This window comes from Parus major, chromosome 3, assembly GCF_001522545.3.
Source record: "Parus major isolate Abel chromosome 3, Parus_major1.1, whole genome shotgun sequence".
Taxonomy (NCBI): Eukaryota; Metazoa; Chordata; class Aves; order Passeriformes; family Paridae; genus Parus; species Parus major.
The window spans coordinates 21334939-21351225 of NC_031770.1; the positions used below are offsets into that span (position 1 = coordinate 21334939).

Genomic DNA, 16287 nt, shown 5'->3' on the forward strand with positions numbered 1-16287 from the left:
GAACCAAATTTCAAGTAACAGAATTGTCTTTCACTGTAGTGCTGGAAAACCTGTACCCATTCAGAAACATTTGTCTGCCAGAAACAGTTGCAATTACTTTGTTCTTGGAGAATAATGCAGGAAGTACAGTGGTAGTAACCATAGAACCCATCGACTTAAAGAAGTTCCTCAGAGTTCTGTTACAAAATATGACCACCTGCCAAAACATTCAGCTTACATTGCTGAGAATTTGGAGGGGGCTACTTTCATCACAGGCAGTTATAACTAAAGATCTTTCTTTAAGATCTTTCTTCTACCTGTTAACAGTCAGGTTGATGCTGAGGATGACAGCCTGTTTGGTCCTGGATGCTGTTTAGTTTCAAGCATCTGAGTAATCGCATAGATGCCAGCATACTTAGATAGAGGCTGCAGATCTCTGGGTACATCCAGGTTACAGCTAAAAATGTTGTTCAGCTGTAGCAACCCTTCTTAAAAGCAAGGACAAAAGAACAAGTCATTAAAAAAAAGACTACCATGATACTTTTATTGATGTTTCATGCTGTGCATATACAAGTGATGAGAAAAAGCCCAAAAAGTCATGCATGTTTTTCTATACTATTTGACCACTTTGCTGTCACTTGAACCACACTTAAGACAAATGCCATCATAAGCAAGTTTCAAGAGAATATTTCAGCAGAACTTTAAACAAGAACTAAAAGCAATTTGTCAACACATCTCTACAGCATTAAAAAGCTTCAGTATCAGTTAAGAGAAAATAAACTGTGCTGGACAAGGGTAGAAACTATATACAACCATTATTTGAGCTGAAGTAAACCATGGCTTCATAGAAAAAACTTGCAACGTATTAGATAACATTGTGCTATAGGATACAGCTGATTAAAGATTTTCCACATAATTTTATCAATGAGAAGTCATAAAAAAAAAATGTTTAGGTCACAAGACACTGGGCAAGGCAGCACAAAGTTTGAAATCAAAACTCTGCAGCTGCTCTCAAATTACACAAAAAAAAATTTACCAAGAGTATTTCCCTCTCTTCAGCTTCACTCCTTAACCAAAAAAATCCTTACTGGGAACACAGGCGTGGAAAAGTTTAGAGAAAGAGGGATGGGAAAGGCCTTCCTGTTATTGATATGGTAATGTTGTATAAAGAAGTGTCACACTTCTGAAAAGTTTTCTTTCTGGAGCTTCTGAAGTCTTAAATAATAGGAAGCCTTTCAATGCCTGTAGAAGGCTGCTGGGTCTTGGCTTTTTCTTCCTGTCCCAGGCAGGTAAAATTCAGTTTTTTGAGAAATGAGGTCTGTGTACAAGCAATTCTTTCCTTCTGTATTCATTCATTTTCTGGCTGATAAAAGTGTTTTAGGAGCTTAAATCATTCAGTCTGAATCATTCAGAATAAGCCTTACTGTCAGTCTGTGACAGCATCCGTCTTCATTGAGATCCCAAAAAAGTAAGTGCCCAGGAGGGGAGGTACACCAGGCCCATGGCAGCATCATCTGTGAGCACAGCACAAAGGGTAGAGGCTGGACATGTACGATAATCCAGTTTATATTTAGGCACCTAATGAAACATTTCCAGGAATGCAGCACTCAAATACTTTCAGAGAACTTCACTAAGTTGAATGGCGGACCCCAGCAAGTCTTAACCGCGTCACTTGAAAACACTGCTGTCCATCGCAGGTCCTTAGCGAAGTCTTACAACAAAACAACTGAGTAGATGGAGGAGGGAGGAAGCAGACAAGCTTGATTTTCATCTATTTCAGCCATACTTCCTTACTCAAGGCTGACTAAGCAGTTGTTAGTACAAAACGTGTAGGACAACTCCCTGCACAGCACGGCAGAAGGTTGACTTCAGCCTGCTATGTCTGATGTAATACAAGGTGTCAAGGCATCACCATAGGAGACTGCTCAGCCTTTCAAAGACGAGGTTCAAATTTGCACATAAATGTGGAGAGAAAAGCACATAGACTCAGGTTAGCAATTCCCACATTTTTCCATTATTCCAGGTACTACATATATGAGAAAAAAGCTGACTTGTCTCTACAAAACAGCAATCTCTATTTTTTGTGCTTCAGCGGTGTAGTTCAGAAAGGCTAAAAGCTTGTGACAAAAGTATAAAAAAATTATGAAAGTTTAAAAATTCATTAATCATTAATTATCATCATTTAAAAAACCTCAAACCTCGTATCTTGCCTAACAAGATGTCAATGTTAAGAATACACTTGCATATTACTATTACTTAACATCTTTTGGCAACATGCAAAAAAAAATAATACAGGTGGCAGTAAAACATCCAGTGCTGTTTTAATATTCCCAGTAATGCTGGAAAACAGTACAAATTAGTTAGAAAACAATAATACTGACAGTTTTGCATATCTATTAAGTCTAGTGAGGTAATATTGATACTTTAAAAACTTATGCCACTTCTGCACTGCTTGCTTTTATTGCTGAATTAAAGATTATTAGTAAATATGATTTTTTTTAATTGCACTGCAACCCAGCACATCTTAATACTAAGAATATGATTTGTTAGTTATTCCAATGCTACCACCCAGCACAAGGCAAGTTCAATTAACACTTGTACAGGGAAATTATATTTGAAGAAACTCACACCACTGGAGTCACCTGCTACATGATGGGAGAGAAAAAAATCTCATATCCTGGCAAATCTAATCTTAGGTTCTCTCTTCACTGATGCCTTTTTTATAAATTGAAATAAATACTGCCACCAAAAAAAATTACCCCCTATTTTCTAGGTCAAACTTTTATTGTGAGAGTACATAAGTTAATAAATAGTCCCATTCCTTTTTCCTTCCAAGGGAGTGCAGGTAAAGTGCAGCGGCAGCAGCGGGAAGCCCTCTGGAGTCCGTGGTGTGGCTGTGTCAGATGCGGAGCTGGTAGCCCACCTCGTTGAGTGGAGCCAGCTCTCCTTTCTTGTCCAGCACCGCCGGCCTGCGCACAGGGGAGGGAAGAGGGCACTGCTGAGCCGTGATCCCGCACAGCCGTGCAGGTGTGGACAGCACGGCACTCACACGGGGAAAAGCTTGCCTCAGAGGAGGGTTGGATAGAACTAATGTTGTCATCTGAAACACAATCCTGGTAAATCTGCTACAGGAACTACTGTGACAGAGCTATCTGTGTGTTGCCTCTGAAGCCAGAATCGGTGAAGGACAAGCTCTGCCATGCTGGGATCCGGGATGTGAGCCTGAAGCACCCCCTCCTCCTGACTTGAGAGATGGCCTAAATGAGTTACAACTAGATACACCCCACCTGTCGTCTACCCTGGAGCAGGACTCCAGCTCTTAGAATAAAGCTGAAACAGCTGAGAGCAAACAGCCAGGGCCTCTCACATGGCCACTGCATGTTGGCTCTCCCAGCCTGTCCCTTCCTCCTGGCTGGGTCTGTGTGAAGGGCTGGAGCCCACCAAGGATCCCTTCAGTCTCCTGGCATCCAACATTCTGATACCATTCACCTGAGTAATCACACACACATGGATGCTGTTAGGCCATTTAAGTATTCCCACGGCCTGAACCAAAGGAAACCTTGAGCTATCAATCTCTTTTTAGCAAGCAATGGAAAAGCTCCTGCAAAAAAAGCTGTCAAACCAAAACTGTCCAGCTAATTTACAGTCTGTGGAAGGGTCTAATCTGAGAGTTTATTGCTGGCTCTTGGCTGTTTTCACACTAAGCCATCTGTTTGCTTTTCTAAAGACAGACATTGTTTAAAGCACACATTTCTCTAGTACTCTATAGCATGTCTGCTTCCCTGCAGAAACACAGCTAAGGCCCCAGTAGTACAATGGGAGGCTGATCATGGCTCCAGTGCTTTCAGCTCCTCAGCCTGGTTGCCAGCTCTGTGTGGTTACTCTTTGCTCCCTCTGCAGCAGATGTGATGTGACCCCTGAGTTTGCACAGCCAGGCTGGCGCTTATCTCCGTGCTGCAGGCTGCCAGCCCCAATCCCGCTGGAGCAGCTCAGGGCAGGCAGCAGGGCCCCAGGAGAGGCAACAGTGCCACAGGCAGGCTGGAAACCAGGGAAAGCCCAGCCCTGCCTGGGGCACACTCCAGGGAAGAGCTGTACTGCTGCAGCCCCAAGAACTGGGGATGTATAGCTCACACACACACACGCACGTGTGCAACAGAGCCTCTGAAGTATTTTTTAATCCTTTGATTCAATAAGGATTTTTTTTTTTTTCTTTTTAAGAGCAGAACTATTAACACCAGATCCCTGCTGGGAATCTGCACTGCATTTGAGAGCTGGGAACATTGCTATGGACAGTTAATGCTCTTCTGCTTCATGGCACATTGAGACCTGTTGCTTTGCCACTTGTCTGAGCACCTCTCGTAATAACCCCCACCATCCTCACTGCAGTACGGCCTTGCACCATGCCTCGTGTTTGTCTCAGTTTAAGTACTTCACAGAAGTGAAGGAGTCTTCACTGGTCTCTCTCACTTGCAGGAAGGGATCACACTTAAAGAAATCACTGTAAGATAGTTTGCATTTTTCCACATTATTCCTTCAGAGCAGATGGGCTTGACTAACCAGTAAACAAGCTACAAGCTGTATCCCTCAGAGCTTGCGTAGGAGTTGGAGACCAGCAAGAGATGCACTGTATGAAATTTCCAGTGTCTGTCCTTCCTCCCTCTCTCTGATTTAGGGATCCTCCTCACACCTTTTTCTCCCTCCCTTTAATTAAGGTCACAATATGGTTTTAATTAAAGCATGCCTGGATGGTAGTATCTTCTCTGATTATCCAAGGGAGATGGGGAGTCACTGTACACTCATGGTGACATGCCCATTTCCACCCTTCCAAAATTGTGTGTAGCTTTTAGCTAGACTGTCCTAGGTAAGTTTCAAGGAAAGACAATACTTGGACCAGAGGCAGCACAGATCCCATTCTCCTTGGCTGGCAAATGATGTTATGCTAAACATGTCCTCTGAGGCAAGAGGCCTCTGCTTTACTGGCCCATCTGAGCACATCTCCTGTCCAAAGGTGAGTAAGCTCTGCCCAGTTGCTGGGCACAAAATATTCATGAGTTGTCTGCACCGCAGCTGCCTGATTTTACACATCTTAATGTAATCCTGCCCCCTTGCACATCCTGATAAGACAGATTAGCCAAATTTCCCTTTCAGCAGCTACACTGGTCTGGAAGCACACAAGGCCAGTGTTGCCATGCCACTCACAGAGTATGCATGTTAAGCCTCTACGTGAAATTGAAAGGAAATAAATCTGGTGACCTGACATTTAGGAGCAGAGACTCTCCCTTCCTTCCAAACTCATAGCAGCTCTCCCAGACCCCTCCAGCTCCAAGCACTCCTAGTGAGAAACACTACATTGCCTCTTCCAGCACAGGTCTGCAATTTACTGTACCCTTCTGCTTTGGGACTTCAGAGGATGGGCAAGTGGACACAGTAAAGCTTCAGACTTAACAGAGATTCACAGCACCCTATCTATATCCTCTGTATTCATGCAGTCTCACAGCAGCTGTGGGCTAAGAGCACATGGATTGCTGCATAGCTCAGTTAACAAGCTGCAATTTGACTACACACCAACCTCCTAGGCAGGCATGTACTAGGTACTGCATTGCCACCTGTCCTGCCATGTGCCCCACCTGCCTTGCAGCTGCATTTCCAGGCTAAGAGGCTATCGTGGGCTTGCCGGCAGCCACCACTAACATTTATCTAATAAACTTGAAGGAACAAGGATGAGAAGTTAAATGTTTGTGGCTGCGAAATCCTCTTCCATCCTTAAGCACAGTTTCAGCCTTTGTCCTTCAGAAACAATCCGGCCAAGACACTCTAGTTCCCCACTCTACGTATCTTTCAGTGGGAGATTTCTCCCAGCAGCTGGAGAAGAAAATACCCCAAGAGGAGAAAAAGTTCTCTTCTTGTATTCTCACCTTATGTCAACCACTGCACATGCTGGGATGTGTCATTCAGCTCACCCCTGACCAGGGGATGCCATTCCCCCTTTAGGGTTCACAGCTCACCACACTGTCTGGGTCCTGCATCTTCCATCATGGTGACCCAGGGTTTATTTTAGAGTTACATATAATTTTCTCTTGATACAGAGAAACAGAGCAGAACCACTGAGCAGGTAACAGGTGCTGAAGCCACTGCAAGGCCATCTGTACACTCCTGTCTTTTTGCCCTGGAAAAGCAAAGCTGCCAAGGAGAGATCAGTCACTGCAGAGCAGCCACATGCCCAATAGCTCTTTTCAGGAAACCACCTCAGCTGGAGAGTCTCCCAAGCCCATTGGACTTGGAGACTCACTCCTCTCCAGAAATACTTGATCCACTCCAGCAACTGCAGAAGCACTACCAGAAACTCAAAAATGAAACTGTTCCTCAAAGAGAATCTAGGAGGTGAAGAAGCCTGAAGCAGCTTAGCCCATTACAACTATAATTATCTATGCACTAAACAAGGAGCTCTCAGTGATGAAGCCCAAAGTACAGCATTGTGAATGAACATGTAAAAATAAAAGCTTGCTGTGAAATCATCTGCTGCTGAAGTATCTTGAAGTTATCTTTAGAAGGTTAGTCTAATGTCTTTGTTAGCTGCTTTAAAATAAATAAATAAGTGCTGAGACAGTAGTCTGGGAGCCTATTTAAAAAGCAATGATCATAAATATATGACTAATCTGGGTTACGTATAGGCTTTCACAGTTGTCAGCTTGCTGGCATGGAGCACTACAGCTAGAACTCAGTTCTTCCACATCTGATGTAGGGGAGTCTGAATTGCCAGCAGCTGTAAAAGGCTTGTGGATCTGGAAGCACAGTTTTATCCATTTAGAGGTATTGCATCCATCCTTCCCCACATAGCTAAAGAACAACTCTTGGCTATGACACACATGCCAAGTGGCCTGTTGTTTTTTAAGCTGATGAAAATCAAAGAATACAATTCAAGTGATACTGTCACTTTGGAAAGACAAGAGTTCACTTTTCCACTGTCTCTGTAAGCTGCACAGTCCAAGGACCCTGCACAGAGGGGCCATCAGGCAGCAGGATGCACAGCAATGCCAGGACATCAGCAGCTTCTGGAGCCTCTTTGGTAACTAAGGCACCTGATGCAGTTTTCCTGTATATGCCAGTGAACACAGAAGTTTTGTACAGCAAAGTAACATCACCACCCTCCCCTTCTGCCCCAGCAGGGATGGTGGCAGGAATACTCACGATTTATCTCTCTTGCAGGCCCGTCTCTGAGGGCTACCTTGCCTCCGGCGAGGGGACAGCGACTTACCCCGGGGTCTCTCCTTCGTTGGAGAATGGGCACTTGAGGGTTTCAGGATCTGTGGGAGATGGGGGAGGGAAGGAAGTGGCCTTTAATAAAGGCGATGATTCACTGCAAATGAAAAATTTAAAATAATGGGCCTCATAGTAGCAGGGATGGCACACAAAGAGCCTTCAGTCCCTTGGGGCTTATTCAAACCCTGCCCAGGTTAAGAGGAACTCAAAGCTGTTATCATGTGATAGCTGTTCAGGGGCCCCCTGCAAAAATTAGTTGGTGTCACCAGTTCAGTTCCCAGCTGAATACTGTCTCATCCATGGCTATCTTCAGAGCTGGCAACAGCACGAGATAAGAAAAATGGCTTTGAGCCTCAGCTGAAAGAAACTTAGGCAGCCAAATCACCCTCTCCAGCTTTTCTCTCAACAGAGGTGACCATCTCCCAGGCTGGCAGCTGAACTCTGGCAGGTCTTCAACCTGCCCCCATCCTCCAGGCCCTCCAAAGTCAGAGAGCCATCAGCATTCCACTCATACTCTGCACTGCTTTAAAAACCTGATCCTCCAAACTCAGCCCACTCACAATGGAAGCCCTCTGAATTCTGTAGTAACTCGAGGCAAAGATCAGATGAAGGGCTGTCAGCCTTCAAGGGTTCAAGGCTGTGGTCCCGGCCCTGAGGCACTGACCAGGACTAAACCCAGTGTCACAGCTCAGCACACACAGAGAGCTGGTCCCTCTATCAAAAATTCAGTAAGTCATCCACACACATGGACTTCTTCAAGCCTGCTTCAGCTGTTTGCTCTCTGGATAGTATTAAAAGCACATGAATAGCAAAGAAGGAAAAAACCCAAACTTAATTACATCAGTAATCAAGCCCACATGCTTAAGGTGATAGCATGGTACAAGGTGGCCCTCAAAACTCCTTGGAAGGGCAAGAGAGATGGCAGCAGAACATAGGGGCTACGATGCCACTGACAAGGCTCACACCAAGGTCAGGGCAAGGGGGCAGGTGCCTCAGCCAAAAGGGCACGTGGCTGCTACGTAGGAGCCGTTCTTTAGCAGGGAAAGGGACGAGAACCCAGAATAACTTGGACACGATGCCACATACCTCTCCACAGGAGCCAGACCCATACTTAGCAACACACCTGCTCTGCTCTCGCTGCTGGCAGCCAGCTGGACAGGGACCAAATCTGCTTCCACCATGACCACAAACAGCTCCTCACCCATTCCAGGCTCAGAGGCACGGTCAGGGACACCCCTCATCCCAAGGGCAGCCAAATTCTCCATGCCCCTGGCAGCCTGCCCTGTCCCCCCATTGTTTCCCAATGATCTCTTCAGTCCAACCAGCCAGCAGGGAAGCACCAGTCTGTATAGAGTTGCTTTACTTGCCCTTCCCATGTAACTTGTTTTGTGTTTTAGCTGAGGGTGCTGGACATCAGCCCCCTGGCACATCCTGCAAGGAAAGACAACCACTGACACAGATGTCCCATGGCACCTCCTGCAGCTCAGGTGGAAAACACAGACCTCCCCGCTACCTGCAACCGGGCCACTCTTCCCAGCAGTTCCAGCAGTCCCAGCCATGCTGATTCTTCCCAATCACCTTCCTCTGGAGTCATTGAGGGAAGCAAACTGGGAAACAGGTCCCTGATAGCCAGGGACAAGTACGGGTTCAAGTGTTTCCCAGGCTAAAGGGGAGATCCTTCAACTAAATAGCTGTAAGGGGTGGAAAACACACCAAATCCTGGGGAAACAGCACCGAGACAGGATGTTCCCCCAGCACACCTCATTACCTGCATGATCTCAGGCTGACACAGAGCAAGACCCATCTCTGCAGGATGGGGTAAGGCACAGCTACACGTGCAAGGACCTACCTTCATCCTCATATCCCTGGCAAACTTCTCCAACTCCTTTCTGACTTCTGTGCGCATCATTTTGGACACATTGAGGACCAGCTGTTTCCACTCAATGGGCTGGAAGCTGTGCGGCTCGTGCGGGACATACAATCCGATTTTGACTTTTTTGACTGAATGCAAGTACTTTTTATAGGAGTCTTCGAATTCGAAGATGAGGTCGCTCAGAGTTCGGTAAGTGAGAGGTTTGTCCATCAGATCCGATCGCCTGCTCATGCCCAGCGAGCCGTAGCGGCCGTTGCAGTAAATCCCAAGCACCACGTGATGAAAATAGTTCCCTGAGAAGTGGGTTTTAAAGCTGATGGGGAATCGTTCCACGGAGGGCTGCCCGTTTGTTAAGTAGCTGGGGTGCACTGAATCAAGGCAACAACAGTGCTGGGAAAGCAGTAGGTACAATTACACCTGCAAGACATCTTCAGCAGATTTGGGGTTTTTAACTGCCAGGGCAAAGGGCTTTCTTGTAAACACAAACTTGTCCTCACTGTGCCCAGATACAGCCAGTGCTGCCAAAGCCCATTTCACTGCTTGGAAAAGAAGATGCAATGGTTCAGACAGGGAAGGGCATGACTCTTAATCACACTTAGGGGAAAGATAAAAATCACAACACTGTTCAGGTCAGCACACCCAAAGGGAGACCACCCTCCCTAGATCTGTGGAAGCTCCCCTTTTGAAACCAATATCAAACTCCCGTATCTCCAAAGAGAAAAGTGTTTACCCTTCTTGAGGGTTTGATACAACTTAGTTTACTGAGCCTCATTTTCTCATGTCTTCAAATGGTACCAAGAAATTTGGATTTATTCCCCTCTAAGGTGACAGTCTGCCTTTCCCTCTTTAAACTGGCCCTTGACATTGCCACTCCTCATACAGAGTGTTTTAGCATGTTACCCTTGTAAGACATTGCTGAGAGGAACCAAAGGAAAGATAATTAATTAGACAAGCACAGAGGCATGGTCAGAAACAACACTCTTAAAAAGCAAATCCTGTCCCTGGAATCACTGACTGGCCATTTCAAAGGCACCACGTGCAAAGGCCAGGACCAAGCTCTGTGCCAGTGTAGTGTGTGATCTCAGAGGGGAGCTACGTGCAGGTCATCTGCTTGGGAGGCTGCTGGCCCGTGCCAGGGAAAGGACAGGCTGAGAATCCCTCACGCAAGCAGCTTTGCGTCAGCACCTATGTTGCACGCAGCTCCCTGCTGCTAATCCTGGGACAGCTGAAACTCACCCTGGCTCCACGTGCTGGCACCCAGCCCCTGGGACAGCAGGTGCCCTTCCCCTCTGCAGCTGAGGCCCCCACCCACGCCTGGGGATGGAGGAGGGATGACCAGAAAAGGCTGTAGCAAAAGGTTTCAGCCTGGGGTTACTCCAGCCGGAGGCACCTGCTGGAACCTTGGAGCCATCCCCTGAGTCAGCTGGTCATGGTGTTGTCACTACGAAATACACCAGCCCAAAAGGCAGCACTGCCAGGATAGTCTCGGGGCATCCTGACAGATGGAGGTGTGGGCTCAGTTCCCACGGAACCTGCTCTGTCCAAGATTCTGCTCTGGAGATCGCCAGCATCACCTCCTCTCCCTACCTCATGCCCAAAAAGGAGGTATTTAACAGCAGTGAAACAAGAGCCACCACACAGCTGAGATATCCTGGGATGTTACTGTGACCAGCCTTCCTCCCTGCCTGCATAGCACGTCTGCCTGACAGCTGCTGGGAAACTGAGAGCACAAAAAAGCCTTTGTATCAGGACTGTAAAACACAATTTGGGCTCAGTTCTGGTTCTGGCCAGCTTGACATGCCACCACCTCAACACCAGTGCGACTCCCTGGGATGCTGATCCCTGCCTGCACCCCACATTTCACCTCTTCATTCTATAGGGATGCATGAAAAGCACCCAGGGGCTCTCATCTATTTCTAAACCATTTTCTCAAGGGGGTGTTTCACCTAGTGTTTGTTGAATTTCACAAACGTACACTTTTGGCTTCTGGGTAAATGAAGAAACCAATTAATAAGAGGTTAATGAACAGCCCAGAAACTCAGGTCAAGAGCAACGATTTTCACAAACAAACAAAGAAAAAAAGGTAAGAAAAACACACTGGCACAGAACTTTCAGAACAGCCACAGGGAAGCTTTTCAGTTCCACATCAAACATTCTTAGCTGCATTCAGTGCTAGATGTCATTGGCTTTAGCAGCCTGGAGAAAACGTGTTAGAGGGTAAAGGAACAGACAACACTGTGGGCTCAGCTCACAGTGCACTTCACTGGCTGTAAGACCATGAGTCTGGAACACTGTGCACAGCAGAGCACAGACCTCCCTATCACACACATCTGTTACCCAGCCAAGGCCATGTGCACCCACCTCCTGCCCCACTGCCATCAAACTCAGACACTCTGCGGCAACTGCCAAAGCCCACCCCGACACCACCTACACAGAACACACAGCTCTATTTGCCTTAGGTGGTCTCACTGGATCACTGCTGCCTTAGGACTAGCTTCTCCAAGAAAAACACCTCCACCCCACCATCAGTAGATGATTTATAATTAAAGATGATAAATACACTGCAAGGGCAGTATGGGGCCCAGCACCATTATGTCAACTAGAAAATTCAGCACACAGTCACCTCATTTAAAAGGTCACCTTGCTTTGGGCCTTAAAAGGTGCATCCTGTGTACATCAAAGTCACGTTACAATAATTTGTGTCCTACAGACTGATTCTTGCAAAAGCCCATTGTATTTATCATTCTGTGTAACTGAAAAAGCACTATCTTTTATTAACACCTATGAAGCTTTCAAACATTGCCACTATTTTTCCCCCTCATTATGAAAGGGTTTTCACTCTGCTCCCCAAGTGCCTTTCTGTTAAGTCCATACAAAGCTCTGGTGGCCACCTGCCACACATACACACTTCTGCCACGAGGGCTCAGGGAAGTTGCAATTTAATCTCATTAAATACTTACTAGGAGTAAAAGAATCTTTTGAGGGCAGAAATTACCCACCATCAAATAACCCAGCAACAACCGCTGTGGAAATTAACCTTTAGGTACAGGTTGCTTCTGCTGAGGGACTGGTTAATGAGAGTCCCCACCCGAGATGAAATACACAGCAAATGGGCTGGAAAGGCACGTCAGATCTTCCCCTCTGTCCATGCATCATTATTATAGCTTTTCCTTTCTGCTCTGCCCAAGGAGAGCTGTATTGTGGCAAACAAAAGGCAAGCACACAGCAATGCTGCAGCTGTAATCACACTTCTGAGCTGGGACTGTAACTGCAGGATGGAGAGTCAGGCAGTGAATTACATGTCACTACAGAGAAGCCGTGCAGAGCAGGAGAGGGCAAAAGCAGCTGCAGCAAAGCCCAGTGGCCCCCTAATCCTGGGTCTTCATGACAATCAAGATGATGGAGCCAGGCTCTTCTCAGTGGTGCCAACCATCAGGACAAGAGGCAACAGGCAGAAACTGAAGCACAAGAAGCTCACAGGCCAGGCACAAAAGAGTTCTAGAGAATTGGTAATATCAGCCCAGAGTCCAGTCACTCGAGGGGTTCTGCAGGGCTCCATCCTCAGTCCAGGTCTCTTCAACATCTTCATTAACAACATGGACACATAACTCAAAGGATTAAGTAAGTCTGGGGACAGCACCAAACTGAGAAAAGCTGTTGACTCCTTCAAGGGCAGAGAGGAGCTGTAGAGAGACCTCAACAAATTGGAGAGATGAGCAACCAGCAACCATACAAAGTTTAACAAGAGCATGTGCTGGAATCTGTAAGTGCTTCATGTCTTAAGAGCCCAGCAATGGTGTTTTTGCTGAAGTCTGGTCAAGATGAGCACAGAAGACTACAGGGTGTCTGGTTCTCCCCTCTCCTGCCACTCCCATGGGCTGGGGCAATGGGAAAATGCAGCAGAGAGCTGGAGGGATGGCAGCAGGCTGGGGAGCAAGGAAGCAGCTCTAGTTACATCAGTCACAGCAAAGCTGCTAGCACAGAGCAGCATGTGGAGCAGGAGGAAAATAAAAGTTGTGATTTAAAACCATCAATAAGGCTTCAGTAAAACCAGAAGAGTTGTTTCTCCAAGCAATTTCTCAGAGGTCTCCCAACCATCAGCAATAAACACTAAGACAGGTTTCCAGCTGGAGCCAGAACTGCATTTCCCACGGGCATTACTTACTGTGAGGCAGAGTGCTACTGAGCCTACATCTGGATGTTGTCTACACAGAGGGCCCAGAGTTCTCCCTGGCAGCTCCAGGGTCCATGTAGGAAAGGCTCAAGGTGGTTCAGCTTCCCAAAGCGGGACTTCCAGGGTGACATCCCTTAGATTTAGAACCCTACACTCCAGTGCCCAGCTACAGTGAGAGGTGACTATCTAAAGACTAGACTGTGACAATGTAAGAAATTAAAAGCTCTCTCCCAGCTCTTCATAGCCACCACAGGGGCTGTAGATATTCAGCACGATCTTCCCTTCCCATATTTCAATTAGCAAGCTGTAGACAAGCTTGCAGGAGGCAAAGAGGAGCACTACACAGACATCAGTATCCTGCAATGACTGCAAGAAACTCTCCCCCTTACAGAAAACACTCGCTCCCAGCCTAGGGATGAACCTGCTGGAATGCAGGAGGCAGATGGATCCAGGTGATAAACATCATCCACTTACTGCATCCACAGAAGGAACAGTGCAAAAGCTACTGAATAATTCTCATTCCTGAGACACTTCTGCTCTTCCTTGTTTAATGATACTATTTGCCAGGGGCTCTAATACCCTGTGCGGGTCCAAGCGTTACCTCAGATGAACTGGGAGAAGGATGCTGAAGGCAGCAAGAGTGATCTATGCTCAGCCAATCCAGATGTGCTCTGCAAGACTCCCCAAGGAGGGATACAGTGTGCAGCTTCCCTCTCCCCCTCTGATATTTTGCTCTCCACATTTTAATAAAGTGAAATGCAGCACAGATAAAATTCCCTTGGCACTTTTTGGTTTACTATTCCCTTTCATGAGCTCAAATCAATTGGATCTTTGCTCAGAAAGATGGGCTGAACACACCATTACTCAGCTGATTTACAACTGAACTGAGAATTGCCCTGGGGAAGACAGCAGGAGGAATGCTTCTGGTTAGGCACTGACAAGCAGATCATGTAAGCAGAGAGATATGAAGCCAGTTCAGACAGCTTCACAGAGAAAAATAGCTGTGCAAACTGCTGCAAAATAATACTGGATGATCTGTTTGAGCTGTTGGTCATCTCAGAGCAGCTGCTTCCTTGGTGTGTGCAGACAGGGTAGCTCAGTACTTTACCATACTGCCCTATAAAAATGCTTCAAGATCAAGTGCATAGGCAATTATGCAAAACTTAATTCTGCACCAAGAGGGATTATAGAAGCATTTTATAAGAAGTCACACAGTAAAAGGCAATTGCACAAGCCAGCAAGCAGCTCAATTAAAGTGACATCTCGCTAAGCCGCTCTGGGCGAGCCAGCCTTTGAAGGAAGGCTCACACTGAGGGTCTGCCGGAGTGCTTTTTCAGTATCCAAGCAACATTCAAAGCCTGCCAGCACACAAATTACAGCAGTACCTTATTTCCAAACACATGGAATGGAACCAGAGGTTAACACACATACAGGGCTGCTCAGCTCAGGCCTGTGTGAAGGCTGGAAACTCAGGACGGCGTAAGCACATCTTCTCCAGAAAGCACCTGAGCTTGAAACACTGCTGGCCTCACCGTGTCCACATCCAGAGGGCAATGCTAAAGATCAAAATCTCATGGGTGACAAAATACAGCAAACTTCCCCACATGCCATGCCAAAGATGCCTCCCAAAACCCCTCATGCTGCACATGCATCACAGCACTATGAGGTTCCATATTGGCACAGGCTCTGTACCAGCCACTTCCCAGAAACACAAATTCAGCTGGCCCATCCACTCACTCACCACTGCTACTTTCTTTGTGTACCCACACCTCAAGGAAAATACCTGTAGTGCATGAATCTTGTAAACTTAAATGCCGCTGTTACTGGACCACCAGCCAGCAGACAGTCCCTGCTCTGTCTGACATTTCTGAAGACAGAGACTTCCAAGACGGGAAGCAGAAGTCCCAGAAAGACAAGGCTGTCCCATACTTTCCCCTGGTTAAACGCTCTCAATTAAAAAAAAAATATATAAAAGGTTTGCCCTAAGTTTGGGGGATTTTTAGGTAGCATCTAGAGACATAAAAATCATATACATCTTAACTCTGAAGAAACTTCAAATGACAACAAATAGTATAAAATATAGCTTTTGACTATTTTGCTTCCTTCACTTCTCAAATAAAACCCCAAAACCACCAAATTGAGCCCACAAGTCAGGTTTGAGGCAAGCAAAAAAAAAAAAAACAAAAAAACAGCAACAACACTTTTAGGTTATCATGGTTATCTGTAGGCCACTTTGCTCCCAAAATATGTGGAATAATCAGTTCACTGCTAGAAATACAGCACTGCAAGCTACACTGACACTGCAGAGCAGCGTCAACTCCACCTGGGGATTATTTCTCCCATTCCTTTCATTCTCAAATAGTTTGGGACACAACCCTGACACAAGGGCAAGCATAACAGATGCACTGACATCACTCCAAGGGCAATCAGTTAATGTAAACTTTTTGGGCTCCAGGAAAGCTTTCAATACTGTTACTCCCAGTATTCTCCTGGACAAAATATCCAGCATATGGCTAGAGAAATACAAAATACAATGGGTGAGCTACAGGCTTATGGGTCAGACATGAAGGGTTACAGAAAATGGGGTTACATCAGGCTGTCAGCCACTCACTAGTGGGGTTCCATAGGGCTCCATTTTAAGAGTAGTTCAACATCTTCACAAATTACTTGGATGCAAGACTCAAGTAAGTTTACTGATGACACATAATTGGGAGGAGCAGCTGACTCCCTCAAGGGCAGATAGGCCCTGCAGACAGACCTCAACAAATTGAAAAGCTGGGTGATCACCAACCTATGAAGTTTAACAAGGGAAGTGCCAGATTCTGCACCGGGGAAAGGGTACACCCAGTTGTGTGGACAGACTGGAGAATGAGAGGCTGGAGAGCAGCATCACAGAGAGGGAATATGAGCCAGCAGTGCTCTGGCAGCCAGGAGGGCCAACCCTGTCCTGGGGGGTATCAGGCACAGCATCACCAGCCAGGCAAGAGAGGGGATTGTCCCA

At 46.4% G+C, this 16287-nt stretch overlaps 1 protein-coding gene across 1 annotated transcript in view; it reads right to left on the reverse strand.

Annotated features, from left to right (window-relative positions):
- Nucleotides 1–496: 496 nt before the first annotated feature.
- VASH2 (vasohibin 2) overlaps nucleotides 497–16287 on the reverse strand; it is a 33719-nt gene continuing 17928 nt past the window's right edge. The window contains exons 5-7 of the mRNA XM_015622603.1: nucleotides 9089–9470; nucleotides 7168–7283; nucleotides 497–2948 (exon numbers count right to left, since the gene is read on the reverse strand). Coding sequence (XP_015478089.1) covers nucleotides 2879–2948; nucleotides 7168–7283; nucleotides 9089–9470 — 568 coding nt within the window. The 3' untranslated portion in view covers nucleotides 497–2878. The remainder of the gene's footprint in view (nucleotides 2949–7167; nucleotides 7284–9088; nucleotides 9471–16287) is intronic.